Source organism: Anopheles marshallii, chromosome 3 (assembly GCF_943734725.1).
Source record: "Anopheles marshallii chromosome 3, idAnoMarsDA_429_01, whole genome shotgun sequence".
In the NCBI taxonomy this organism is placed as follows: Eukaryota; Metazoa; Arthropoda; class Insecta; order Diptera; family Culicidae; genus Anopheles; species Anopheles marshallii.
The window spans coordinates 81474765-81501846 of NC_071327.1; the positions used below are offsets into that span (position 1 = coordinate 81474765).

The 27082-nt window shown below is 47.5% G+C and overlaps 3 protein-coding genes across 4 annotated transcripts; 1 reads left to right on the forward strand and 2 right to left on the reverse strand.

Moving 5' to 3' along the window:
* Positions 1-1677: 1677 nt before the first annotated feature.
* LOC128714432 (small integral membrane protein 14) lies at positions 1678-2298 on the reverse strand. Its single transcript, XM_053809307.1, has 4 exons — positions 2227-2298; positions 2105-2150; positions 1796-1944; positions 1678-1716 (listed from the first exon to the last, which is right to left on the reverse strand). Exons 1-4 carry the CDS (start codon positions 2296-2298, stop codon positions 1678-1680), a joined length of 306 nt encoding a protein of 101 aa, XP_053665282.1.
* Positions 2299-4745: 2447 nt separating this feature from the next.
* Positions 4746-22114, forward strand: LOC128711094 (sodium-dependent dopamine transporter). 2 transcript variants are annotated; one of them, XM_053805956.1, is made up of 9 exons: positions 4746-4821; positions 10254-10283; positions 11141-11422; positions 20112-20526; positions 20594-20971; positions 21046-21283; positions 21357-21585; positions 21656-21924; positions 22001-22114. In XM_053805956.1, the coding sequence occupies exons 1-9, from the start codon at positions 4746-4748 to the stop codon at positions 22112-22114; spliced, it is 2031 nt and encodes a 676-aa protein (XP_053661931.1). The 2 variants fall into 2 exon arrangements, with proteins under 2 accessions (XP_053661931.1, XP_053661932.1); XM_053805957.1 differs by lacking the exon at positions 10254-10283.
* Positions 22115-25545: 3431 nt separating this feature from the next.
* Positions 25546-26435, reverse strand: LOC128714594 (ras-related protein Rap-2b-like). Its single transcript, XM_053809467.1, has 2 exons — positions 25956-26435; positions 25546-25878 (listed from the first exon to the last, which is right to left on the reverse strand). Exons 1-2 carry the CDS (start codon positions 26433-26435, stop codon positions 25546-25548), a joined length of 813 nt encoding a protein of 270 aa, XP_053665442.1.
* Between the last annotated feature and the right edge of the window lie 647 nt (positions 26436-27082).

The following is a 27082-nucleotide window of genomic DNA, read 5'->3' on the forward strand; positions in this document are numbered from 1 at the left end:
AGAAGGAGGAAGCTCGCGAGTTGCGCCATACTTCTAAGGTATTTTAAGTTGTTGATGTCTGAATGTTGTCGCACAGCAGAGCTGTAGATGCAGTAGAACTCACCCGATTCATACAACATCGATTCAAGGATAATGGCACGGAATACGAAACATTTTTAAAACATTCAAATAGGTTTAAGGATCAACACGGTAGCAGCAGTCCTCTCTTCCGGTACAAGTTGTCTTCGTATTTTAGAATCAGGTAGAAGCATCACTTCATCAGCAAACTGTCTACAGCGCAGGATGCATGGTAGGGATTTTTAGTTTTCGGTATACTCAACCAGCGGAAAGTAAGCGCGCACTTTCTGCTGATCGCTACCGAATCCAATTATCGGCTACTTTAGCTTCCAAAGAGTTAGGACACTTGTTTGCTTGTTTGTGGTGCAAAACCCCATTTTAATGTTGTGTAAATTATTATCACTGCGTAGCAATCCATACCGAAATGAGGCGGCTAGCGTCTTTTTATGCTTATGCGGGTTTTAGCAGCTTTGTAATGAAATCAACGAATTATGTACTGATTGTTAATTGATGGAAGGTGCTTAACATTAGAAGCACGACCTCTGGTAGGTTACGGTTCTATGCTAACGCCAATATATATGATGATTTATTGCATTGAAGCATGGACGTGTTTCTTTTATTTCCGACGGTAGTGGATCATGTGGTTTCTGGCTTCATTTCGGATAAAAAAAACATATTACATATGTTACTTTAGCCTTACGAGATTTAGATTTTGAATTTTATTTCCCATTATGAGACAGAACATTTATCGCTAGCTAGCTGTGTATCAACCAGCTAGCATTGTGTCTTTTTTGTACCAATTGCACGACAATAATTATCTTGAACGAGAGTGGTATGCGTGTTTTGGGGGATGATAAATGAACTGTTGCTCACAATTTGGCTACTTATGAATTTAGTATCGTGTAAATACAATCAGAATTTCTAACCATCAATATTAACTGATCACTAGTGCCTAGGAACATAGCGCCCAGGTGCAGCTTTGAATAAAAACAAAGTCTGTACGTAACTTTTGACCTGTTCATCTCCCTCACCTGTTGTCGGTACAGTTAATACGGGGAAGGTGTTTTACGCGACATGTTTGCACAGAGCGTTCTGAATGGGACATTCGTTTTATTGCAGTTGTAAACAAGGATTAAACAAAGATAATTAAACGAAACAAAACAATAGTTGCATGCACAATAACCGATTGTGAAGGACTTTGGAGTTAAAAGTTGTATAAAAATAATCACATTGTACAATCACCACAGGCGCCTCTAGGAAGCTGCCGAGCGGAGACAGAAAAGAACGAGAAATTACTTTGATAAACGCCTAAGACGCGAGACATTAGAGCGGTGGAAACGATATAACAAACATTTTACATTTGAACTATTCGTGCTGTGGAAGAAATGATGAATTGCGTGGGAAAAAAGGTTATACTTCAATGGTAACGGTTGACTTGGAAGGGTAAGGAAAAGGATATCGTGCCCATCGGCATCGGTACTATCATGCGGATAATTGTCTAGAAAGGAAAATGCGGTTTGTCTGTGAACCGATGCATGAGCCAGTACCATTTTAGGGAAGGACAGGCGAATGCAGATGGTTCAGTTGTGCTTTTCATCGGCAGCTGAAGGTGTGTAGCTTTCAGGATATCGATGGTGGTGCACCATCATTATTCGGACCCTGGTTGATGCAGAAGAAGAAGAACCGTATGAAAAAAATGGCAAAGCGCTCGAGTAACAACGTTCGGTGTACCACTTACATCGTTCGATGGTGGCGGTAGTGACTTGTTTAGATCGTTCGTTCGTCGCATCGACGATGGCCTCATCACGTACATGACGGCCATAAAAATCAGAGCCATGATGATTAGGAAAAAGTTTGCGCCACCAGTTACATTCGGAAGACTGGGAACTAAAGAAGAAGGTAGTGCATTTGAAGGACAAGTGGATAAAGTTACATGGGATGCATTTATAGTTGGGCTTGAAAAGATAATTATTTATCCACGATTCTAAACAAATCGAGTTTTAAGTTACACTGAAATAGATCCCCTAATAATGCGAAATATGCTTACGATCGGTGCATTCGTTGTCATTGCAGTAGGACTGGCCCTGCCGTAGCTAAAACGAAAAAACGCTTTTATGTAGCGTTTCTGCAGAAAGCAACAAGTATTGGGCGTAAAATGTATTTGCTTACCAGCGACAGTAACCGCCTCATAGCAATTTCATGACTCCAGAAACATTCACACGCATCGAACTCGTCTGCCATTTTTGTCAGCTTCGTAGTGGATTCAGCACACACTAAACCTGGAACTAACACGACATAGAACTTCCACGGAAGGCTACCGCAAATATCGTCGTACACTGGACTGTTAGAACTGGATGAAAAGTGTCTCCCTTCTAATGACCCTAAAACGAAACGAACAAACGAAAAGCAATGTAAAATTGTGGCTGGCTCGGTACGATAACTGATTACTTCGTAGAAAACTGTCAAGGGCACGCGCGCGCCCTGGACAAAACTGATAAAATAGTAGTAGAACACGAAAGTTTCACACAACTCTACGCTGGAAAATGCAGATTGGAAGCTTGTAGCCTCGTTTTTTTTCCTTCCACCAAACACCTGTGATTACTGTTCGGGTTCGAATGTAAACACTTACGTGGTCTTCCCACATTTGCGAGATGCGCGGCAGTACGGTTTACAGTGTAGCAAAACCTTGTTGGTATTGGTTTGTCGCGCTGATCGGCGCTGAGACAATAGAAAAGAAAGCTGTGTTGTCGATCAAGTGGGAGAATGTGCAAAACTGATAATGGTTGATCACAATGCTCCAAAAACTCCGCAGCAGTACGACGAACAAAACGCACCACCAGAATGCTTCACTTGAATGGGTGTGTTATGGTTTTGGATTGTGTTGCAAGATTACACTTCACAAACTCCACTTCAACACCGTTCCGTCAACCTCTTGCGCGGTGATATCATCGCTCGTTGACTGCGGAAACCGGATTGTACCGTATCCAGCAGTCTTCCCGTCTTCGAGCTTTCCAAATGGGCACAACAACACAGCTATCTCCCCCCGTACAACATCCGTCCGACCGCTGGTTAGGATGATGCCCTCCACCCTTGTGATGGCTTTGAAATTTTCCTTCATGCTCGACCTTCTGCCATGTCTGCCTGCTAAACCCGAGTAAATATTTACATTCCCAGATTTACCTTGCTGTGGTGCATCGGGCGGCCACGAAGATTAAGTAGGAAAACAGGCGACGGGTAGGGGCGAAAGTTTTCACACCAAATTTTTGCTAATGTGGCAATTTTGCAGCAGCTGCAGGTCCAGAAAAAAGCCCACAACACACAGAAACACAGACAAGACACCCTTCGTCTCTCTGAACACAGTTGTCAAAACATCAACAAAAGACTAGCTGCTGAGGCGGTGGTCTTATAAACGATGCGCCGTACCGTGCGAGATACACTGAAGGGCAAATGGTTTGACAGCAGTTTGACAGCCCTGTGGGGAAATATGTTGGGTTTTGTGGAAATAGAATTCGATATTGGAAAAGTTTAATTGTAATAGCAAGCTTCCTAGGAATTATGATTTCGTTATGTACCTATTAGTTTTGATTTTTTTTAACTGTAAAGAATAGAAGCGCCCATTGTGCGAACCCTCTTGAATGTCAACGATGGAAGTTCGTTATTGCAGGGCTCGTTTCCTGGATTGCAAAATGAGCAAGGAAATGGCTACAAATTTTCCTTTTCCCCTATAAAAACTAGAACTTGAACAAAGAATTTCTGTACTATTACTAACCATAGTTTACATTCGTTTGGTGTATCTTTACAATAAGTTGTGAATGTTAAGAAGTAAAATGCTATTTAGCGTTATGTTCACTCCACTACTTAAACACATTTGTTGGTTTTTAAACAAAAATTCAAATGTAAAACATTCAACACTGTGGGAAACACTAATGTACCACCGGCACACACAGACATTCATGACCACTTTTCTCGTCCGAATTTCCCGCGATTCTGTAGCGCAGGATCGGTTTCGCGCCGCCATCGTCGGTCCTTTTTTGGGGGGCAGGACGGCTATAAAAGGGCAAGCCAGCCAGCCAGCGAGTCGCTAGTTGTTTCGTCCCGTGTGGCAAGCAGGTCGGAGCAACCCGGAAGCCGGAAGCTGTCGGTGCTAGGACGGTTTTGGACGGTTGGTTTGCTTGCTTGCTTGTGGCTTGTGTTGCAGCTTGTAATAGTGAGCAGTCCTGTTGGGTGCAATTGATCCTTCAAAAGAAACAAAGTGTAGTGCCCTGAACTGGAGCTGGTAGCTGGAGTGGTTGTGAAAATAAAGCTGAAGCGGGAGGAGTTATAGTACAAAATTAAGGCACGCGGCATATCAGCATGTCGAGCGGCAAAATGACTGCACGTTACCCATGTTGCAGTGGATGAGTTTACAGGGATATTATTGGCATAGTACTAGCATTTAATAATATGCACACCTTCAAACATGCTACATTGTGACTAGTGATGGTTGTTAAGATCTGAACGGATCTCTTCTTGGAGGAAGAGACTGAAGGCGAAAAAGACTTCCAGGATTCTGAGACATCCTGGCGAAGATCGGAAGTCTAGTGAGCCACTAGCTAGCTGTCCAGCAGGGAACAGATTGTGTGTGAGTGGGGTGTAGAAGTTCCGATATCTGTTAGAGAGACGGTGCGCCAGTGCGGTAACCAAGCTGGATGTTCGAGCTAGATGATCCACGGGAGAAGCTGAGACTGCTGGAAACGCCAGTGAAGAGCACGGACAAGTCGTCAGGTTAGTACAGTACGGTGCATCTAATCGGTAAGTGAAATGCTTCCAACCATTACCCAGAAGAGGGCGCTGTAGTTTCACGCTGAAACGAGTAGCACTCCCTTCAACGTTCTGGTTCCGATTTCTGGTTCTAAGTGGTTCTCCTCACGGTTCGTTACCGACGCGATTGAAGCTCTCGACCAGCCAGAATTGTTGTTTTGTGCCGTCGGAACTAATAAGTGCACTAATAGTGGGAAATATTTCAATTACCTGCCAACTTCCACCCACAAAACACTTGAGCTAATTTCCGCTTTCCCATTGCATCCTCCAGATCACCCGCTGGTACCTGTTGCGTTGAGATTGGCACAGTGCCCGTTAACTTCCGGGTGGTTCCAAAACCACAAGCAGCGAATCAGTTTGCAAACGATTAGCGAAATCGGCATGGTCCGAGTCGATATACGGGGCTTCGGCCAACCGTAAGGGCAGCAGTAAATAAACCATTTTGCGGGGCAGCGCTTTAACAAGCTGGCAATATGATGCGGTTTTTGATGATTTCTGTGAGCGCCTGTGAGCGCAGGGCTTTTGCAACATGCCGAGAGGAATGCAACCAACGTCCCGGAAAAGGGACTGCCCAAGTTCTGGCAGCAGCAAGAAGGAAATGAGCTATAAATCTGTGGTTATGATTGTTTTCGTTACTAATCTAGCGACGCTGGAACGAATTGGTGTGGCTTGATGGAATGAATCCGACGGGGTGTTTGGAAGGATGTGTAGTTTTTCAAAGCATGCTAGTGGTAAGGGCATGAGCATTCTCTCGTCTTTGTCCCATTCAGCTGTGGTGAAGGAAATTTGGAAAATTCAATAAGCTTGTGGCTATACCGACGGGTTTATAGATTTTCTTTCGTTGTGCGGGTGTTAGAATCTGAAATTTTTGATAGCATTTTTTACGTAAATTGTTCTGTAGATCTAATAAACATAATTATATTGTGTTCTTGTAGTGGCTTTTGAGCCCCTTGCCCCCTAAAAAATGCCCCCCTCTTTTTAATGAGTTCATACCCTGCAAAGTAAAACCTTTCTGTGGTATTGTAGTTTTCATCTCGCATCCTTAAGATGATGTAAGCTGTAGAGCCTTACAGAGTTTTTTAAAGCAAAATTTAAAACTTTTCTCAAACACACACGGAAGGATGAAGTGGTTTTGTTGGTAATCGCAACCGAATATACCGACGGGCATTATGATCCGATTAGCTTGTTTTTGCACTAAAACTGGCGTTACTTGCCTGCTGGCTTAGAATAATGCTCTTTTAGGCTAGAATACTACGGAGAGCAAGTATTTGTTCCAAAACAAAAAACTCTATTCAGCTGTCATTGCAAGATGGCGTTCTGAAGTCGTCACGCTTCCATGCTAATGATGTTCGACTGGGGAAGAATGAAGCAAACGCAATACCAAGAGATGAAAATGTTTCAATAAAATGTCAATACATAATCTGATGCAGAATATACAACGATAATACATTTTTCGTGATGGAGAAGTACTGCGATAAGTCGAAGAAATTATTTAGTGTTAATAAACAATCCACTACAGAACGTATGCAACCACACGATGAAACAAAACGTTGTTGCGTTCAAACGCACTCGCATCATGGATCTCTGAGCCACGATTCCTTCATCTCACCGTAAGCGCCGTCCACGAGCTTCGATTAGAGCAGGAGAAACCGAAACACCAGCCCAGCCCGGTGAGTCTCGTTTCTGCTTGCCAGTCTCACGCAACTGCTCGCTTAGACCGGAGCGGATTGCGTTCGAACTTGTGTCCGCTTTAAAAGGTGTCTTTTCGTTGTTAAACATTGTGGTGAAATAATTTAAATCCTTCCTCTTTTCATCTTCACCGTGGCGTTCGTTCTCTGTGCGATTAGTTGGTAGTGTGAAAAGTGTCGCAAAACATTAGAAATTACACGATCTCAACACTGCTCAAAAGGTGGCTTGCACCATAATTATTGGCCACAGTTTGTGTGTTGTGAATGCGTGAAATCGGGCAATGTAGAACGTACCTGTCGGCTGTAAATGGAGCGAAGCAATAAAATAAACTCATTAGACATGCTGCATCCATTTAAAGAAAACTAGATGCTTACTACTGGACAGTGGTCACAGCCAGTGCAATTTAAATTTAAATACGTGCGCCACGTGCGTGTGAGGAATGTTTGGAACGAATACAATGTGATGGCAATGTTTAATTAATTAACCAAGCCACTTACAAACAAGTTACAAGAATCATACAGAACGGGAAATAGTTGTCGAATACTTGTCATATTTCACACAACGCGCAAGCTTAAAACATTATTTACCTTAGGCCCTCAGAGCGTTTGAAGGACATTTTTCGTTCGGAGGTTCGGTCATCGGTTTCTTTTCTGAACAAATAGACCAACAGACTTTTAGTTTTAAATATTTGAAAGCAAAAGAAAAAGCAACGAAAGATCAGCTGGGCGTATGAATACACAGAAACCGGCTTTATTCGTAGTTTCCCTTATGTCCGCGCCGTTCTGGTTCGCAGGAATGTTATTGGTGAAGCCTTTAACAGAAAGCGAAAACATGCTCTGCTAGAATTCGACTGCAAGTTTCTACAAGCGCCTACGCGCCCAATGTCCGCAACATTAGTCCGAGCGAAGTCGCATGACTTCTAGATGTACGAAAAACAGGTTTGTTTTACCGAATCACCCGACTAGAGGCAACATTGGTGAGATTTGCATTCGCCTGAATCATCGCACCTAAGCCGTCCAGCATCTTGACAAGGGTGCGATGAAGGTTAATATCGCAATTGAAGATCGTGTTTCATCGAGATATATTTGTCGGGGGTGGCGTCATCAGCCATCAGCCGGTGAAGAAGTCGGTAAGGAGTCAATCGTCAGGTGGCAGACGAAGCTAAACGATCGCAAAGTGTACTAGCTGCTGCATTCTATTTCGACACACAGCCACATTGCCGCGAATTGTATAGTTCCGTTTTCAAATTCCTCACAAAAAAACGGCCCCATCCGAGGCTAACCGGAAGTGACATAACAATGAAAGCACCCGCCAAAAGCCGTCGGAACTTTGCCGAGCCCGTTTTCTATCCGGTGCGACGCGTAAAGCGTGCACAAATTATGTGTTCTACTTGGCTGCACATGTTCGGTGCTTGAAGGTTAAACAAGTGTCCAATGAGAGGTCTCGAAAGCATTTGATCGGAACCGCGGGTCCTCAGTTTGCCGCAAATCTGTCGGCGATGGTAATGATCGCTGCAGAATTGTGATGGATAGCTCCGAAACGAAAACCTTGGTTATGAAAACATTGCTAAAATTTAAGTCGAGGGAATGCATGAAACCATGCAATGGATCACCAAACAGATATTAAGCCTCTTCTCATTCCAATAAATTTATTATTAATAACAAATTAGAATAATAATTACAGACAATGATTTAGCGAGAAAGACAATCTCCCGTACAATGTCGGAGTGGAATTAGTGCAGACACATAATTAAGGTGTCAGATTCAATCAGCGGTCAGTATTAATTGCTGAAATAAGGTTGCAAATTCTCGTGCTCTTGACAGTAAAAGCACAGAAAACTCTAGCATGCAGTCGGGTTTGGGCAAAATCTGGGACATTCTTAAATGGTGAAATCGTTACGTCTGAAGATTATCCACACGAAAAAAACACAAACACAAACACACACAATCCAAAATGATCAAGTCTAATTATCCATCTAGCGAGTGCCTGTCGGGCAGACAGTTTGCTGCTAGGTCATGGCAGTTACGTTCCTTCCCCACCGAGTCGAACTCGAAGCCCAAACACGGTGCGGGTGTGTGTCTTACCGTTGGCCACTGCACTATCGTTAAATAAACCATCGCAAATCAAGTGTGTCGATTAAGTGCCATACTCAGCCCCCCCCCCAGGTTCTGTTTCAGGACAGATTATGTGTGAGAGTTGTATGTTTTTTTTTATTCTTGTGATTTTAATTGAATTTCCGTTGGTGACGGCGGTCGCTAGCCGTACAAGAGCCTTTAAGAGCCGTTGAGAGACGCTTCTCGTCGGATTTAAGAAGGGGAAACACTTGCTCAGTGCGGCTTTATAAGAAATTTAGCAATTTGTCAATCGTTTTGCTGTAACAATAATGAGCGTTATTCAGTGTGACATTGCTTTTGCAGACCAGCTATACAATGTTCAATGATATCTCCAGTTCGGTTCGTTTGTGATGTGGAACATTTCATCCAAAGTGTAGTACAGTAGTAACTCGTGGTGTTTTAGTGTGGTACCATTTATTCGTCCGTCTACAATGGGTCGTAAAAAGCAGAAGAAAGGTAATTATTACAATAGTAACTTCACATGTGTGCCTTGTTTGTGGGTGTAATGTTTAAAACTCTCGGGCAGGGATTATTTTTCCATCACAAAGTGTTGTAATGCGAACCTTCGGGAAGCCGATTTGCGGTTTGGTGGTGGATTATGAAGTTAGAATGCTTTTAACCACACGATCATGCCAGTCACTTGTGTAACGCGCGCCTGGCGTGATGTAACAGTACTAGATTTGGACAAGCTCTCGAGGAGAACCCCCTAGAACACATGTCAATCATACGTTTTGCTGCCTCGTAACGCTAGTCTTTGGTTTTAAATGAAGTTATTCTTTGAAATGAACTATAAATGGATGCATCCGTTCACGTTGCTAATCGAGAACATCGGGCAAATCGTAAAGTAAATCTCATGTTTTTATCATCGCTCGCCATCGCCAAAACAGACTAAAAGACGCCATGGCAACGGCGTAGGACATCAGAATTGGACTCGGTTCGGTGGTGTTTTCCCAGGCGAATACAATACTGTAACCGTCCCGACAAAGCGTTATCTAGTCCGGTTTGTCGCTTCCATCACGACCGAATTCTTTCATCCACTGCGACTCATCCTTGTCGCCAGTGCAGGGAAAGCAAAACCCGGAAGACGGAGCAACATCTTACAGCTTCTTCAAAGCCTCAAGTTATGCCAACGCAAATGAAATCCGGCAACGGGAAACAAACGAACGAAGGGTGTCCATCGAGTAGCGCCACAGAACGGGACAGGTAAAAGGATACCGCATCCCTGTCGCTCAATTTCCCGGGGCACCAACCGAAGCTGATTGGTAAATAGATTTGCAAGACGACACGAACCGAGGCAACCGGGGTGGCAAGGAGAAACAGCCGGACGGGCGGGGATAAAATCGAATTAGGAGTACTTAACATTTTCCACTCCCCTTCCCCAGCTCTCGACGTTCACGGGGGGCATCAATGGCGAAGATTTCCGTTCTACTCAACAGCACAAGTGTATTGCCTCCAGTGTGATGTGGTTGACTTTTATTTTTCGTTCACTGTAAAGTGACATTTACATTCGTGGCCGCCAATTCGCGTTTTGTCGCTTTTTTTCTGAGTTGCTCTGTGTGTGTGTGTGTTCTACCCATCTTTCGTGACGTCGAGAAATAAAGAGAGGTCGACTATCATCGCTGCGTATTATGTACGATACGTCACAACAAATCAAATTTTCCTACCCATCCCGGGGTAGGCCTTTGTGTGTGTGTGTGTGTGGGGCAGAAAATCAGCGTCACCCGGGTGAAAAATCAATTTCAGCCCGCATGGAGAGCACCGGTTCGCATCGAACGCATCAGCCAAATGCAAAGATGCTCGGCGGGATGAGTTGGTTACCGATAGTCTACGTGTGGGAAATAGGTTCTTTAATGTCTCGGAGTAATAATAGGTCCTATCGGTCGGCTCGGAGCAGTATGAAGAACATCGCTGATGGGTGTCCCGGTGCTCTGGATGTTCGGGCGTTACTCTTCCCTGCGTAGCGTCATCGACGCCCGGTCCTAAAGTAGGATAAAACATCAAAAACATTAACAAACACTTTGTCAATTTTGGAGGACCGTTTGGACCGAGTCTCTAACGGAGCTTGGACACCGGTGACACACTCAGCACACGCTGACGAACCGTACCCAGGTCGTCCTAGCGTCCAATCGGTGGTGTGGGTCTGAGTTCTATTATTAGCAGCTACTTGAAATTTTGAATACTCTCTTGTGTGTGCTCGATTGGGCCAGGAAGTGCTGGGTGTGGGTTGTAAATGTCGAACAGTTTGAGGTATTTGCGCCATGTTCCCTCAAGTGCCTACCGATATGTCATCGAAACGTCCAAGCCCAGTGAGTAGGTCAGAAGGAATTGTGCCAAACGGTACTTGCTTTCGGGGGACATTTTCCTCACAAGGCATTGTTGCACTGGAACGGTCGCAGTAATTGAGTTACAGTGAATTTATCGCAGTATCTTCAACTTTTTTGTTTTGATTTTTGCTCTTTCCTCACCCATTTCTCACACAGATTCCATCGACGGGGACGCGCTGAAGGAGCTGAACGGTGGAGCAGAAAACGGTGTCGGCGGTGACAGCGAGGGAACCGCCCTGGCGATGACCACCATCGGCCAGATCAAGGCGAAGGGCCGGCCAGGACTGTTGCCGCGGAATGGTGCCGGCGAACCGGACGATGGCGAGCAGCGTGAAACCTGGAGCGGGAAGGTTGACTTCCTGCTGTCCGTCATCGGGTTCGCCGTCGATCTGGCCAATGTGTGGCGTTTCCCGTACCTCTGCTACAAGAACGGTGGTGGTAAGTAATGGTAGAAACGGCACCAGATTGCACCCAGGGGTCGCTGTTGCTGGAACAGAACGGAAGCGATTGGAAAATTGTTATATCGTCGTCGTATAATAGCTAATTACCGACGGTAAAATCTAATTTGGTTACGGCACGGAGAGGAAAATTGATATTGAAACATCGCCCTTTTTGTCGGTCGGTTGGTAGAATGAACAGGACGTACATCTCTGCACAGGAATATGTTTTCTGACGATTGGGAAGGTTTTTTGTTTTACTTGTGTTTCTCGCGACAAACGAGTAACACGATATATTAATGACATCCAATAGACTATCAGAGCCTTTCTCAAGATGCTGAGCTATATTAGTTGCGAGAAGGATAAGAGTTCTGATGAATAAAACTGTGTTTAGTATTGCTCGTAATATATTCTATACATGAGGTTAAACTGGTGACAAAGGCTGGTATGTGAGTCGCAGACTTTAGACCGAAATTAAACCAAAAGATGAGCAAATATTACTCGACTGTTCTGGTAACAAGAGATGTGTATTTCTCATCGTTATCGAAAATGAACCACCATGTCAAGATATAGGTGGTGGAAAAGTGAACTCAAAATACTACCAAAATGCGAGATGTATTGGAGATGGAGTTTGCAGAAGGAGCACATTTTAGGAGAACTCGATTTCAATACTTTAATTATTTTGAAAATTTACCTGAAATACTCGACAATAATCTATCGTCATAATTATTGGCTGTTAGTGAGGAAAGGAATCATTCGTTTTTGCTCCAAATTTACAGGAACATAAAGAAAAGCTCTTAGATGACACATACTTCTTGAGAAATAAAATTCGTTTCTCTCTCCGATCACTTGAGATCTCAAAAATTCCTAGACTCCATCCGCATTCCGGACCCATGGTTATATTACGGTACGTCCCTCCTAATCAACATCGTTTCTTTCGTGGTGGGATTAATTTCGACGAATTCTATCCAATGGTCATAATCGGAATCGTGAGCTACAGAAACCTGTTTTCGAAGCGCATCACTGTTGCTCGCGATGAGTTTCAGTCAAACACCAAAGCAAATCCTCTAACTCACACAAACGCGCCCACGTGGACAACAACACAAGGCCCATGTTGGGGTCAGTTTTACTGGCAGACCGAAAAGTGTGACTGCTTGAAACAAACGGCAAAGAACAGAATCCGATGGTGGGCAAACCACCAGTTGGAGGACATAAATCATAACGAAGGGATTGGTCCCCCCCCCACGATCCGTATCAAACGGAGTACAAGCGAACGCACTTTCGCGGCGTGTGAGTGGAACAGAGAACCAGAACAACAACAAAAAAGAACAGCAGTTCAAACGCGTAACTGAACCATGACAAATGCCATCTTGCAGTCGGTTAGTAAGTCGCAGACGGATGGCTTTGGTTGTGCTGGGATTTTCGCCGTTAGGATAAACTCACACACTCACGTACCCAAACACCTAAACGCATGTGTGGTGCGCGGTTTGAGGGACAGGAAGCGGTGGAAATGTGTGTGACAGCGTAGATTTACGCCACAATTCTAATCTTCCGAATGGTCTACTCCTGCCCCAAGCCGGAAGCCTGCCACTGATGACAGTGGGAACTGAAGTGAAAGAACTAGAACTTGGACTTTAGGTCCGTTTTCTTTACCTTTCCGGAGGCTTGGCTTGTAGTGCTAGCTGGAACCTAGTTCTACCAGCTCGCAAGTAGCAAGTGCTTGCCTCTACCGGACGAGCCTCTTTCTATAGTGTTCGCTTACTCACACTCACTCACCAACGCGCTCGTTCTCTGTCAGCGACATGGAACGGAAATTTCCACTTTTCCGCCTTTTCTAACCGGGGGCGTCTTTGAACCGGCCAGGGGAAAACAAGTCAGAAGGCACATCAGGAAGCGGCCACGAACCAAAGTTTCACGCTAATGGCGTCGATGTCTTTATTCAACCTTAGTCCACTCAACCGTGCATCCGCAAAGCGCAGAATGGAAGCTGGAACCGTTCCAGCCTTCGAACGGTTCGCTTCCAGTAGCCTTGAACGGCATCCCGTACGACAAGGAGGATTACGGAATGGCACCAATTGTTGATGATGAGCGATAGAAGAGCGACACGATTGAGTACGAAGATTACGCTCCGATGTGGCAGCGGCACTCCTGCACCACTGCGGGCTGTGATGAATTATTACGGCTTTCAGCAAGTCGTATCCTTCATAGCCGCCGTTTTCCATTTCTTCCCCCGGCTTCCTCGGGGAGGGTCTCGACTTTCAACAACTTGTTGCATGCCTTCCGATGTTTGGGTGGTCGCTCGTTGCCGGTTGGGGGAAATCTTCAAAATCCTGCCGCACCGATTTCGCCGATAAAATATGTCAGTGTGCTTTCTTATCTCGTACGCTCCTTTATCGGTTTCGGCTGACAGCATCGACACATTGGCTGAGAGCAATTGTTGAGCGTGTGAAGTGGGGAAAAAAAGAAAATGACCCTATTTCCCATTTCCGACCGCTGTTCCTAGCCGGTGCCATTTTCAACCGTTCAACAGGTTGACTTTTTCAACCATCGTTTAGCCAGGGAGAATGAACGGGCAAAAGACGAAGAACGTTGAAAAGTGTGCAAGTGTGCGTATGTATTTTGCAGGTTTTCCTTCAGCAATGGGTAGAATTATGATGCCGTGTTTTTCACACTCTGCTTGACGCTCGTGGCGATGGAGCAAATGGACCTGAAACGTTGCGCTGTGAAATGAACGGACACAATGTCGGTGAGGATGAAAGCGCTTACAAATAATGCTTCCGCCCAGTTTCGGTAGAACACTCGACGTACGCAAAGATGGAGAAATGCATTAGGACCTAGTCTTTCGCTACGCTACGCCAACTAATGGAGTGGAAAGTGCTCCATCGATAGTATTAGCATTAAAATGGAGGGTTATTGTTGACCTGCCCTTTAAAGTGTTCGGTTTGTGGTTGTGGAGCTTTGACAGTGGACAATTATAATGTTGCTTAGGATTTTTCCACGTGCCGATTGTTATTCCTGGAGTCGTGCATCGTTTCAACGTAAACGCCGCTGCTTATGCAATACGCATTACATGTTTGAGCACGCGCGGGAGTTTCATTTCGTTTGAATGGGAATTACGATTGTTCCCAGCAAACAGTTACATTTATTGACCGTTTCGAAACAAGGTTAAGCAAGATAGCATAAGTCAAATGGTCCAACAAGTCAACCCCATCGTTCCCTTAAGGTACAGAACATTCCGACTCGGAAGGATCCACGCATTCTTGGGCGGCCTCGCTAAACCACAATCCAGGCTGGCAGACGGCAGGATACCCGCTTTGGTTGACGCACACGTAGAACTGCGTGCACGAGTAAGGACTGGCAACATATCGACCGTCCGGTTGCCCATCGCAGATACCTCCAGTGGGTGGGGGAGTGGTCGACGGTTCCAGCGTGCAGTCTACATTCTCCGGATCATCACAATCCTGCAACTCCTCGTTGAACCACAGCCCGGGTGGACAGAACGAAGGCGAACCGACCTCATTCAGGCAGGTGTAGAAGAGCGAACAGCTAACCGGGCTGGGTACGCGCACACCATCCTCCACGTCGTAGCAAACTCCCGGCGTAGGCACGGTGGTGACCGTGTCGGCACATTCCGCCTCATCGACCGGCACACAGCGTAACAGATTGCGATCGAACCAGGTTCCGCCGGGGCATTCCAGAGAGTATGGATACATGTTGACACACACGTAGTACCGGCTACAGTCCAGTGGGTTCGGCACGTACGTACCGGCTGGGACATCAACGCAGATGCCTTCAATCGGGGAGGGAGTCGTAGTGAGTCCGTTCGGACAGTCAACCTCGGTCGGACTGGCACAGGTTTGCCGTGACTGATCGAACCACAGACCGGCTGGACAAATCTGTGGGAATCCAACCTGTTCGATGCAGATGTAGAAACGGTTGCAGAACACAGGATGGAGCACCTGCACCGAGTTGCTCTGCCCGGTACAGATGCCGTCGGTTGGCAGTGGGGGCGGCAGTACGTCATGAATTTCACACTCAACGTTTTGTACGAAGTCACACACCTGTCGCCGGTAGTCGAACCACTGATCGTTGGGACAGATCATCGGGTAGGGAATGCCGTTGAAGCACTGATAGTAGCGATAGCAGAAGTCATCATCCGGCACGAACGACAAATCTTCAACACCCGCGCAACGGTCCCATGGAGAGGGCGCGATCGTGGTCGGCGAGAGTGGACATTGTACGTTTTCGGGTAGATCACAGATCTGACGATCTTCATCGTACCACAGCCCATCGGGACAGATCTGCGAGTATCCGATCTGGTCCACGCACAGATAGTATTGGTTGCAGTAGTTCCAGTTGCGGGTGAACTGTCCATTTGCTACGCCCACACAAATGTCGGGCGTTGCCACCGGTGGTCCGGGTTGCCCAGGACGCAGGAAGCACGGTACGTTGCTGGGTGCATCGCAAAGCTGACGTTCCTGGTCGAACCACAGTCCAGCTCGGCAGATCATCGGGTACGGTATCGATTCCTTGCACTGGAAGAACCGGTAGCAGTAGAACTCGTTCCTCAACAAACCACCCTCCTCCACGCCATCACAGAGCTCGAACGGATCCGGCGTGGTGACGGGCGGTACCAGCGGACAGTAGACCTGTGTGACCGGGGCACAACGCTGGTGCTGCGCGTCGAACCAAAGACCATCCGGACAGAGCAGCGGATATCCGATCTGATCCACGCAGATGTAGTACTGGTTGCAGGCGCGCGGATTCAGTACCATTTCGCCGTTCGGAACATCATTGCAGATGCCGGGCGTTGCTGGAACTGTCGGTGGCGAGGGGTTGACGATGCAGCGAACATTCTCCTGATCATCACAACGCTGCTCCTCTTCGTTGAACCACTGCTCTCCCGGGCATATCAATGGGTAAGGGCGTCCATCTATGCACTGGAAGTAACGGTAGCAGTAGTACTCGTTGCGCACGAAGCTGAAATTCGGCACCACCTCACACTGTCCCCATGGGTGGGGCGCAATCGTGGTCGTGGTTGGCGGTCCCAGATCGCAAGACGTTTCCGCAACGGGCAGACACGTCTGGGCGTCCTCATCGAACCACATGGCGGGAGGGCACACCTGTGGGAACCCGATCTGATCCACGCAGATGTAGAACTGATTACAGCTGAACGGGTTCGGCACTTGGATCGAGTTGGACACGCCGTTACAGATACCGGCAGTGGGTGGTGGACGTGTCGGTGGATCTGTGATGATGCACTCCACATCGTCCTGGGGACGGCATTGCTGGCGACGATCGTCGAACCACTGCTCTCCCGGGCAGATCATGGGGAAGGGCGATCCGTTGACGCACTTGAAGTAGCGATAGCAGAAGAACTCGTCGCGCACGTACGCGTTGTTCGGGATGCCGATGCAGGGTGCGTATGGGTTCGGTGTGGTCGGCGGACGTTCCGGCGCCAACCCACATTCGATAGTTCCCGCTTCCGAGCAGGTCTGCCGTTCGACATCAAACCAAAGTCCGGGCGGACACACTAAGCGCCAACCGATCTCGTTGACGCAGATGTAGTACTGGTTGCAGTACTGTGGGTTCGCTTCCAGCCGTCCGTTCGGTGCATCGTTACAGATGCCAGCGGTGGGTGGCGGCTTCACTACCGGTGGAGGCGTAACCTCGCACTGGACATACTGCTGTTCGTCGCAGATCTGACGCTCCCGGTCGAATATCAGATCGCCTTCGCAAATCATCGGATACGGTACGCCATCGATGCACTGATAGTAGCGATAGCAGAAGTTCGGATGACGCACCAACCCGAAGCCCTCCACACCGTTGCACATCATGTAGGGATCCTCGGGCGGTGGGGTCGCACCATGCGGACACTCCACCAGCAGCGGCGAGCGACACGACTGTGTGTCCTCATCGAACCAGAGCCCACTGGGGCAGATGACCGGGATGCCGATCTGGTCCGAGCAGATGTAGTACTGGTTACAGAAGCGCGGATGCAGTATCAATCGTTCCCCGAAGATGCCGTTACAGATGCCGGGCGTGGGGCTGATGGTCGGCGGTGGTCCATCCTCAACTCCGCACTCCACCGTGCGATAGTCGGCGCACCGCTGCAAGTTCACGTCGAACCACTGATCGGCGGGACAGATGAGCGGGAACGGATACCCATTGCGACATTGATGGTACTCGTAGCAGAAGAAGTCGTCCGGAATGAAGGCCAGGTTGGGCACACCGTCACAGGGATTCTCCGGTCGTGGCGGCGGTAGATCCGGTCCAAGCGTGCAGTTGGTCAGTCCGGGTGTGGTGCAGGTCTGCCGGGCCTCATCGAACCACATGTTCAGCGGACAGTACTTGGACCAGCCGATCTCACCGACGCACACGTAGTACTTATTGCAGGCAGTAGGATTCGGGCGCAGCACATTGTTGGGCGTCTCGTTGCAAATACCCGGTGTTGGTGGAGCGGGCGTACCCGGGCTCAGTTCACACTCCACATTATCCGGCTCATCGCAGACGTCGCGTTCGGCGTCGAACCACAGCCCGTCGGGACATACCATCGGATAGGGGAACCCATTCACACACTGGTAGTACCGGTAGCAGGCGTACTCGCTGCGTACCAGTGCAAAGTCGGGCTCATCTCGACAGCGGGCCGCTCCTGGCCGGCCATGCGGACAACTAATATCGGCTGGATCTCCGCAAATCTGACGCGTCTGGTCGAACCACAGCCCCACGGGACACATGATCGGGAAGCCAATCTCACCGACACAGAGGTAGTACTCGTTACAGAACAGTGGATGAAGCACGAACTGGTTGTCCGCAATGCCATTGCAAATGCCTGGCGTTGGAGTTACGGTAGGCGGACGGTCTTCCAGCTCGCAGGTTACGTTGACCGGGTCATCACACACCTGACGCTCCTCGTCGAACCACTGATCGTCGGGGCAGCGCAAGGGATACGGATTACCATCGATGCACTGGTAAAAGCGGTAGCAGTAGAACTGATTTCGAATCAAACCAAAATTATCCACATTTTCGCAAGCTGCTTGCTGTCCGTTGGCTACCGACACGGTGACCAGAAGGAGCACGGCAACGGTCCACAGAACTGTAATAGGAAAACCCACTGCGTAACATCACTGTACTAGCACACGCGGGAAGAGATTTCCCCTTGTCCGGTTCCACTTACCTTTGGCACTCATTCTGTTTGCGATGATTTGCCCGAAAATCGCTAGCCTTCGGAGCACTAGCGATTACTGGAGTGTCATCCTCAATGGTCACCGCTTAAATACTGGCCAGATAATTAGAGAGACCCCGGCCCGTCATAAGAGCTTATCGGTGGCAAACGCCTATCACGGATGTAATTGAACCAGCGCAACAGACATCAGATATAGAAATCGTAGGATATGGGGATGCGCGCGGTGTATCTACCGACAAGCGATCCTCAACCGACCTTGACAAACGCCGGAGCTGGTGCACTTCCACCTGCACAATTTCCAACACCTGCGACCCCTCCCCGAAAGTGCACTTGTATCGGATTCTCGTCCTCGTCAAAGAGGTTGGCAACCATCGGTGCTGAACGTTACATAAGATGCGCCAAGCACAGGAAATGCTTGGGATGACATAAATGAAGTCCACCGAGAGTAAATCACACAGCAAAACTTTTGGCAAATTGGCCATAAAGATAAAACCGCATCGGTATTAGCAGTATCAAACTGCGCCGATGGGCGGCCATCACCGGCGAAAGATGGATTTATACGACTCCTTTGCGGCGGGAACTGCTTTAAAGATCTATCGATTGTGGATTATCTTTACGGTGCCCCCAATAGAAGCAGATCGACCGCAGTGAAGTCATCGAAAGGTGGAGTGGATGTGTTTGTCCAGCGAATTTTTTGGCTGCGTTACGTATCTCGTGCCAGTTACGAAGGGACAATTTATGTGCTGCCTTTAAAAGCTATGATTTCTTGCTATCGTTTGAGCCAATGCAATGTGGACACGCTTGTTCTTCTAGCCACAAACGTGGAATGCAACACGTTTTTTTTTCAATCTGGCACTATTCGGGAAATCGTTTGCTGGTTGACACACAATGGCAAACTGCGAGAAAAGACTCTTTAGTGTCGCCCCCGAAACGAGCCTCCCGAAATGGAAGGCAACACTTACGCCCACCCGGTCCCGACGGCATTGGAACGATAATCTCCAACTTCTCAGTTGACAGGTTAGCCTAGGTTACGGCTTTTTCAACGGCCTTCATCCCTTTATAAATTGCCCCCATTCCGTTGACCATCACGAAACGCCCGTAAGATGGACGGCTTTCGTGCACATCAGGTGAAATGGGAAGGGAAGCTAGATGACATTAAGTCCCTGTTATTAACTCCCGGCTTTCTCCACTGCCTTCGAGGGCGGGTGAGCTGGGCAATATTGTACCTAGCGCCCGGGCAAAGAAAGTAGTAACCGTTGCAGACGAACCGCTTCCCGGACGAATCCTTCAGCGGATTAAGTCAATAAAAAGAAAGGAAATAATAATGCTATTATGGCCATCGTCATAGCACCACTTGCCGGCAAGCTTTTCCGACGATATTGGCCCCGGAAGCGTAATGGGAGTTCCCACGGCGGGCAACGGCAATCTCAACATTCCGCAGGGAATTCATTGTTCGAGCATCCTTATGTTATTATTGCATTCCCGCCTTCCCCATCTTCTTCAGGTGCATTCCTGGTACCGTACGGGATTATGCTGCTGGTTGGCGGTATTCCCCTGTTCTACATGGAGCTGGCGCTCGGACAGTTCAACCGGAAGGGGGCCATCACCTGCTGGGGTCGGTTGGTGCCACTGTTCAAGGGCATCGGTTACGCGGTCGTACTGATTGCGTTCTACGTCGATTTCTACTACAACGTGATCATCGCGTGGTCGTTGCGATTCTTCTTCGCCTCCTTCACCGACAGTCTGCCGTGGACGCACTGCTCTAACGCTTGGAACACGGTCGAGTGTAAACCGTTCGGGTTCAACAACAGTTCCACGGCGGTGAATCGAACCGGAGTTCTAGCGACAAACGTCACGGCCACCGTCACTACCACCGTTAACGATACGAAGTTTGCATCGGCTGCCTCGGAGTATTTCAAGTGGGTATTTGCACGTTTGGACCAGAAAATTGTGATCTGACGCATACTAATTTGTGGTAACCACCAGTCGCTACATCTTGGAGCTGGACAAGAGCGAGGGCATACATGATCTCGGGGCCATCAAGTGGGATATGGCGCTGTGTCTGCTGGCCGTTTATCTCATCTGCTACTTTTCGCTCTGGAAAGGCATCAGCACATCCGGGAAGGTCGTTTGGTTCACGGCACTGTTCCCGTACGCCGTGCTGCTGATTCTGCTCGTCCGCGGTATCACACTGCCCGGTTCGGCCGAGGGTATTCTCTACTATCTGCGGCCGAACTTTGACGTCATCTACAATGCGGAGGTGTGGGTCGATGCTGCGACACAGGTGTTCTTCTCGTTGGGACCCGGCTTCGGAGTGCTGCTCGCGTATGCTTCCTACAACAAGTACCACAACAATGTGTACAAGTGAGTTCATTCTGCCACTTGGTGCCACTTTCGACCGGTTGGTTCACGCAACTTAATTTCCCCCCTTTCGCTAGAGATGCGCTGCTGACCAGTTTGATCAATTCGGCTACCAGTTTTGTGGCGGGATTCGTAATCTTCTCCGTGCTTGGCTACATGGCACACGCCAGCGGACAGAGCATCAAAGATGTGGCTACCGAGGGACCCGGCTTGGTGTTTGTGGTGTATCCGGCAGCGATCGCCACCATGCCTGGTAGTATCTTTTGGGCTCTGATTTTCTTCATGATGTTGCTCACGCTCGGACTGGACAGCTCGGTAAATATCGCTGACGATAGGGATGGAACGATCGCTTTCACAATTCGGTATTTCTATCTATTCGGTCTTTTAGTTCGGAGGATCAGAGGCGATCATCACGGCGTTAAGTGACGAGTTTCCCAAGATAGGACGCAACCGGGAGATCTTTGTGGCGATTCTATTCTCGCTGTACTTTGTCGTCGGTCTGGCGAGCTGTACGCAGGGCGGGTTCTACTTCTTCCAGCTGCTCGATCGTTACGCGGCTGGCTATTCCATACTGATAGCAGTGTTTTTCGAGGCCATCGCCGTATCCTGGATTTATGGTGAGTTTTTGGCGAATGAAGCATCTTCCACGTACCCGGCCACCTGATATCGACCTACGGTTTTGTTTAGGTACGGAACGGTTCTGCAACGACATTAAGGACATGATTGGCTTTGCTCCCGGCATCTACTGGCGCGTTTGCTGGAAGTTTGTAGCACCGCTATTCCTGCTGTTTATCATCATTTACGGACTGATAGGACACGAACCGCTCAGCTACGAGGATTACGTGTATCCATCGTGGGCGAACGTGCTCGGATGGTGCATAGCGGGCTCGTCGATGATCATGATCCCGTTGATGGCGAGCTACAAGCTGATTGTAACACCGGGAAGCTTCCGACAGGTACGATCTCTTCCATTCCTCATATAGTCCAGCTTTACAAACTGTATTTGATACTGTCCATTGTTTGTTATTTCAGCGCATGAAGATACTAACCACTCCCTGGCGCGATCAGCAAATGGCCGTCAATGGTGGGACGATCGAACCGGCACAGGTTCGCTTGACGCACTCGGACGAAGGTGAAGAGGTTTGAGTACGTACGCGATTCTACGGGCCGCGGTTTGATATATATTTTGTGTGAGACGCGAGGCCAGCACTCCTGCCTCGTTTTCCTTTCTCTAATACCCGGGGTTTTTTATTCTCTCTCCAACGTGTGGGCTATAATTTTCCGTTTTGTCGTTACACCCGTTTGCCCTTCCAAGTCCTGCTCTAGTTGATAGTTGTTATCTGCCACGGGCAGACCATAGTGGCCGCCGATAGATTTCCCCTAGGATAGTACGAACGTATAGAGATACTTATAAGATGCTTTGGAAAGTATTCGTAGCCCACGAAGGCTCGGAACAACACACAAAGGTAGCTCCAGTTACGTTGATCATACTATAAAGATACCTTAGCGCAACGCAACATCCCACTTTCTCTCCAATGCTGAGTGAAATACATCTAATGCTGTATAGGATAATATGAGGCACGATAGTAATCGAGACGCGTACAGATATAGACAGTGGGTAGTAAGACGACTTACAAAACCCGCACGTAGATTGCTGAACTCTTGTACATAAGAAGCAACTCTAAATCACACGTTGAAATGCGGGACAATTTGCAGCTGGCAACGAGCAGGCCGACCACCATCGTGGGGTCGGAAGCGCCTCCGCAGGTAAAAACTGTAAAGAGACGTTACTCGGAGCCACCATCCGTTAGTTGGTAGAATTACTGATACAACTAGCTTCGAAATCATCTGTATATCCGCTTGGTAATGTGTGTACACTACCCCGCCAAACGTTTCCTTCTCCATTGTTATGTTCCTGTAAAAAGAAGCTCTTCGCTCCAGTGGTGTGTATTGTACAATGGATTGATCTACAATAGAGTGATCTGAATTCCAACCAGGTTAGTTCTCCTTGTGACAGCCAGAATGCTGAAAGCAGAGAGCGCATTGTTGTTGAATAGATTAAAATGCAAACTGTATAATCGTCTTTATAACAAGTTACGTGAATGATAGAACATTTATGAACGAACACGAAAGCGTATTACGTCCTGGAATGCGTTAGTTGAAGAATAGAGAGGCCATAAAGCGACCTAGATAACCAGATATCGCCTAGTGTAGCAGATGTAACGATCAGAAAAGCGGCAACGACCCAGACAAAAACGGACTCTCCATCACCATAGCTACACCGTCCGGGAAGCTTTCATTCGAGAGGAGCTTTCACACAGCCATAAAGCTCTCCTCGGATGCAGATGGTTGAGCTTTTGTTTGTGGCACTTGCTACGATGTGCTTGAAAGGCATTTAAATTGACAGTTAGGATGACTTCTTGAGCACCTCCTTCAGTAACGGTGTTTAGAGCTTAGACAGATATCTTAGAAACGAAAAGGAAAGGGATGCGTGCAGGAATCAAATATACAATTGTATTATTCCACACCTGTTGAATGGAACACACTCTTAAAGCTACTCATAACACACAGCATTGTTGTACAAGACATCGCCAACTGCAAATCTGCTTTCTGCTGGATAGCTTTTAACATGTAGAATCAAAATTCCGCTAACGAATAGCAAAATGTCAGACAAACATACCAAACAAAAAAATAAAACTTCAAAAAACACCAACGGTTTTTCGGAGCTGATCTGCCCGACCCGGAACGGGGTTGGTTTCGTTGCTGTCGTAGTGCACGCTTCCCCAGACAGCCATTGGGGAGACGTGCGCAAAAGTCAGCCCAACCAGCGCCAACCAGCGTTCCGGGGACTTTGGGCAGTGGCACGGATGAAATGTGTTCCCCATTTTTTCGTGTACAATGCCGAAGAGAATGAAACAGTTGGCAGCGTGAAGGAAAGCAAACAGTCACAACGAACAGTACGGAGAGACGAGAATATTAGAAACAGATGATAAAAAAAAACAAAAACTAAAGGAATAGTAGCATAAACATGACGGGATAAATCGAATTTAGTATTAGCATTGTACTTCAAACAAACTCCGAATCGTTTCATTTGAGGAGAGGGCAGATAAACAATTCGCTGTACAGTGAGTGAAATAGTTTAAGAAGCGGGAAAGTGTGAGTGAGACATCGAACAGAGCGGAAGAGATGAAAAAATCGTTATTTGCTTGCATGCTACCGAACGATTGTGCTGCCAGGCAGGGATATAAATTTGATCTGAAATTAGTTAATTTCTATTCCATTGTTTTGCCTTCTTTCCCTTTCGCGTAGTGGTGAGGATTTAAACCATCCCCCCCTGTGTAGCATCGGTTCTGTTTGCTCAGCAGTGCCGAACACGTTTGATTCTAATCAATAAACTTTTGTTTGACAGTTACGATGGAGCAGTTGTACGATTAGTTCTTTTCAAAGCTGGAGATTATTTGTTTCGGATGCGAAGGGGAAACAAGAAAAAACTCCCTTACAAGTTGTATAAGACTTTAATATCTTCATGTATGTATATACCAATACGACTAGCGTACGTAGCGGTTGTTTTGTTTTTTTTATTGTATATTTCAGCATAAAAGTATCATACGCGGGGTTCAAAATACTTCAAAGACATTACCTCTCGAGAGCATTCATGGGAAGTTCTACCCCGTTGCCCTGTCGTGTCTTCCCTAGACGCGTGCAAAGCACCGCTATTATATATCCTTCTCACAGCATGATAAACGAAACACAGAAAAACAATGCCATTCCCTTGGTTAGCTTTAAGCTTTAAGCGCACTCAGACTGGAAACTCCCGCCACACGTCACACAATTTTTGCGTCACAAATTCAACAATCTGTCCCTACCTCAGCTGAGCTCTGTGCAGCCTCAGTGCCTTTTTTTTCGAGTTATCGCAAATGCAATGCATTTATTTCCTTGGTCGAAAATTGATTTCCATTCCATCACCTTTCAGCGGTACTTGTTTGTTCTGCTTTACGATTAAATATCTGATTTGTTTACGACTGTTTTTCACATCAAATACACAGTAGCAATGGGATGTGTTGTTGTGATTTTTTTTTATATTTTAATACATTTGTTTGTTTGGTTTGGAATTTTCCCCTTCCTTCTACATGTATAGCCAAGGTATATGCGTAAAAAAACTAGTCTTCTGTGGGTGTTTTTTTTTTGTTAATTCCATATACAAACAACAATTTCTCCATTCCAATATCGGTGACGTGCGCCACAAACATGTAAATTCGTCAAACTGAAGCCCATGCAATACTTGTAATGTATGGTTACGGTTGTAAATGGCAAATACTGGTTAAGAAAAGCGTGCCCCAAAATTTAACGGTGAAACCGATTCAACATTCCAAAAAACACCGCCAACACTCCCTTACATCCTTACACTCACTCAGAGCTGTGAGTAAGACGTCATTCCGCGTCGTTCCGGATCGGTCAGGTTTGCCAATTTGACTTATAATCTAGAGGACACTAATAATCTCCCACAACTCTGCAGTAATCGTTGTGTAGTGTGTAACTGTCCATGCTTAGAATAGTAACTCCAGGATCTAGCTGCTCTACTGCACCGAGCAGGAATGCCTCTTGAGATAATACCTTGCGGTGTTGGCCCGCGCTGGGTTGGTGCCGCCGGTGTAGCTCGGTAGCGACTTTCGCCGACGACGGACGGCAGGGCTCAGGTTGTACTCAATGTTGGCCTGTCGGAGCAGCTGCTTGAAGACGGTCAGGATGCCTTCGTTGTTCTTGGCCGAACATTCGGCGTATCCGCAACCCCACTCGAGCAGGGCCCGGGAGCGTGCCACCTTAAACGGGATCTGCCGATGTTCCTCGAGCACGTCCGCCTTGTTGCCAACGATCACGATCGGCACTCGTGTGCCACGTACCGCGATGATCTGGTGAATTATGCACAATAAGTAAGAAGAGTGTTCTATCAACAACAAATGAGACAGAAGGCAAAGCAAACACCAACCTGTTCGCGCAATCGTTCCACCTCGTTCCAGGATTCCTCATCGTCCACGGCGTACACCAGTATAAACGCTCCGCTCTTGTTGATGGAAAGGGCACGCATGGCCGGAAATTGGTACGAACCGGACGTGTCCAAAATGTCCAGTGTCAAGGTCGAACCGTCGGGGAGCTCGTACTCACCGCGGTGCATCTCCTCGATCGTTTGCTTGTAGCGCGACAGATACTTCTCGTACAGGAACTGGGAGATGATGGATGACTTGCCAACGCGGGCCGCACCCATCATCGTCACCCGATGACGCTCCTTCTTGACCGTGGCCGGTGGCGACGAGGGCATAACTCCTTCGCATCCGAACAGGTCGTCATCGGTAATCGAAGGTCCGGCGGAGACACCTGCCGAGGACGAGGATGTGGAGGACGATGCGCCATTCGAGGAGCGGTTGGAGATGATCGATGGTATCCGTAGCCGGTGGCAGGTGCCCGGCATGGCGTCGAGCAGCGCAATCGTGTCGCGGTGAGCGCACTGGTGCGCTATCTAGGGAAAGAATAGAGTGCTAAGAGTGGGAAAAGCGGTCATTAGCATTGGTTCTTTAAAATGTGTTCTGTTCGTTAGGAGTTGCTAATCTTCAAGAACTCGCGAAAGCATGACATGAGTCTGTCAATTGTTCCTGGGAAGGAAACGATACAACAACCCGAACGAACCACCGTCTAACCCATCCCATGGCAACGCTTCCCTCAATGGATGTGCAAATGAAGTCCTACAGTTCATTCAATTCAGACATCAGAGCGCACGTGTTCGGTTCCTGCGGTTTCCCAGGACTCCTGTTATCATACGAATATCACAAATCTGGTACAGCTTCCCACGACTGTTTGAATGCTGTATTGTATTGTGCCACCTTTTACAACACTCCTCACCAACAGCAACACATCGCATCGGCTGTCCGCGGAGATTTGGTGGCTGTTTGTCAACAAGAGCGAGGAATGAAGGACAGAACAGATCAGATGTTGAAAAACCCACTAAGAAATAGATACTTCTCTACTTGAGGACTTTTCTTTTTTTGGCATCACCGGGATTGTTGGGAGGTTGTCGACTGGGGCGATTTATTTATAGCTGCTTGTAAAACAAACCTCCAC